The sequence below is a fragment of the Barbatula barbatula genome (assembly GCF_947034865.1).
Source record: "Barbatula barbatula genome assembly, chromosome: 12".
Taxonomy (NCBI): Eukaryota; Metazoa; Chordata; class Actinopteri; order Cypriniformes; family Nemacheilidae; genus Barbatula; species Barbatula barbatula.
In genome coordinates this window covers 14,876,479-14,878,920 of record NC_136775.1, presented here as the reverse complement: position 1 = coordinate 14,878,920, position 2,442 = coordinate 14,876,479, and the positions used below count along the sequence as shown (strand labels likewise).

Sequence of the window (2,442 nt, the reverse complement as noted above, 5' to 3'; positions counted from 1 at the left end):
CAATAAGTACAAATTTATTTCTATGAAAATATGGCGCTTTGCCATGTAAGCGTTACAAAAATAAACAGTGAAAAATATCACTTTCCTTCCTGCCATATTTTCTTTGTTCGTAAACAAAACTGATCACTCGATTATTGAAAAACTTACCTTATTGATTAATGGTCTAGGCCTATTTTAAAGTCACAATTAAACACACAGACCATCAATGTGAGAAAGATATTGGCGTCCCTATAATGAAACTTCAGTTAGAGTTAGTAGCTCAAGTGTTGCAGGTCGATTGTTGTAAGCGTCTCAGAGAAGAAATCAAAGGCCTCCGTGGACAAACCAATAGGGCTGTCCACAGAGTCTGACAAACTTGGGGATACAGCATCTGAGAGGTGTAGACAAGAGTCGTTGGAGAAAACGTTAAAGTCCTGTAAAGAGACGTCCAGGGCCGAGGGACTGCCATTGTCCTGTCCAGATGCACAATCCGGGGCCATTGTTGAGGCGCAGATAGGAACAGTGGGTGACGGGTTGGGAAAATGTTTCAGATGTTTGTCATTGCTACCTAAAGGGGAAGCATTCGCGCTTTGGGAATCACCATTGTGTCCATTCTGTGACTGTTGAGAAGTTAAGGTATTCTGATGAAATGGATAAGCCTCCCTTTCCAAAAGCGCCCCTGATACATTGTTTGCCACTTGTTCGAAAAAACATTTCCCATCACCCCGTCCTCCTGCCTCCTCCAGACCCGGTGATTTCCCCTCACCGTGATGGTTCTCTTTACACTGCGTTTGCCGTTTGTGTTTCATCCTCCGGTTTTGAAACCAAACTTTGACTTGCCTCTCGGTGAGGTCCAGCAGTGCGGCGATCTCCACTCGCCGGGGCCGACAGAGGTACTTGTTGAAGTGGAACTCCTTCTCCAGCTCCAGCAGCTGAGTATTGGTGTACGCAGTTCTGAGTCGCCGAGTTGCCCCATTGCCACCATCAGAAATCTCGGGCGATCCTATGAAGGGATTACACCGTACAACATTATTGATACGCCACTGATTATAACTCCTGTTTTAACAACGCGCGCCGCGTGGTTAAAAACTGACCCTACAAACTTGTCAAATATATTGTGCTTCTCGTGGGGCATAAATTGTTTGTGGGATTTAAGCCATGGCACTAGAATAATTTGTGTCCACATTCCCAATGGCAGAATATACTGATGTGTGAGTGCGGAGAGGTCCGAGTGAAGATTAATGAACACGCCAGCTGCCGAGTTGAGTAATGGCAATCTATCATTCTTCATTACTGTCAAATATTAAAATTCATGTCCTGCGCTACAAGTAGCTAACACAGAGTTTAGAAGTTATTTAGAACTTATCCTCGTGCTCCAATAATTAATAAAATCAACTCAGTTGTTCGAATTAAGTTCACATTCGTGAAGGCAGCGAAGTATATTGCGCGTACAGCAACATGACCTTGCCTAACACAGCAACTACTGCATGAAAAACTTGCAATTAACCACAAACATAGTAAAATCGCATTCAATTCAAATACCTTGAGGGGAGAAGTACAGTGGACCAGGGTCGGTGGTTGTTGCTGTCGACGTTGTCTGGTTTTTCTTGGATGCTTTTTTCTCCTTCATCCAAGGGTACTCTGGGGGTAAGGATGCAGCAGGCAGCGGGCATGAGCCATTGGGGTTCTGCTTGGGCCGGCTGTGGCGAGGGTGGCTGCCGGGGTTCAAGCTTGGAATGGTCTGCTCAAAAGGAGGAGGAATCAGTGTCGAGTGTGAAAGCGTCGAGCTCTTGATTGATGAACTTTGAAATGCATCACCGACAGGGGGAAAAGATGTCAGGCACTCAGCGAGCGACGGCTGACTATTGATAAAACCCGTCTCTCGCTCGAATTCGTAATTCATCTCCTCCAAGTCTTCCAAATTCGACGCTCACAAATTTGTGACCCAAGAAGATATATTGAAATATCGTGCCCGGTTAAAAAAACTGTTTTTCTGATTACGGCCGTGTGGGGACCGCGGTGCCATTAAACTATTGCTTTCATGGAGACAAGGTTGAAATTGGACCGTATTGCTTGTCACATGATTACCTCTGTCCAATGACAATTTGGGGTTTAATCAAAAGAAGCCACTGTCTGTGTGATTGATCGAAAAAAGTCCGAGAGGAACGCCTCACTCTCGGGGATGGGCTACTTTATTCACGCATTTACGGTCACTTTGCCCACTACGCCGTAGATTAGAAGTATAGCCAATACCTGAAACAGTGTGTCAGTGCGTCCGTCTGCTGTCCTTCCTTTATTTTTTGACTGCTCATTGAATACAAAAATCTTCCCCAATGATCAACTGAGTGTGTGAGATAAACCAATAGCCACGTTCGAAGAAACAGATAAATCCTGAGTCTGGGTTTTACCACTCTTTTAGAGAATGCGCGCTCTCGTTGGTGAGTGCACGAGCAAAAGCGCATG

At 45.1% G+C, this 2,442-nt stretch overlaps 1 protein-coding gene across 1 annotated transcript; it reads right to left on the bottom strand.

Moving 5' to 3' along the window:
- On the bottom strand, nucleotides 1–2,011 carry hoxa2b (homeobox A2b). The gene is made up of 2 exons (XM_079470624.1): nucleotides 1,522–2,011; nucleotides 1–982 (listed from the first exon to the last, which is right to left on the bottom strand). Exons 1-2 carry the CDS (start codon nucleotides 1,880–1,882, stop codon nucleotides 252–254), a joined length of 1,092 nt encoding a protein of 363 aa, XP_079326750.1. The 5' UTR covers nucleotides 1,883–2,011; the 3' UTR covers nucleotides 1–251.
- Between the last annotated feature and the right edge of the window lie 431 nt (nucleotides 2,012–2,442).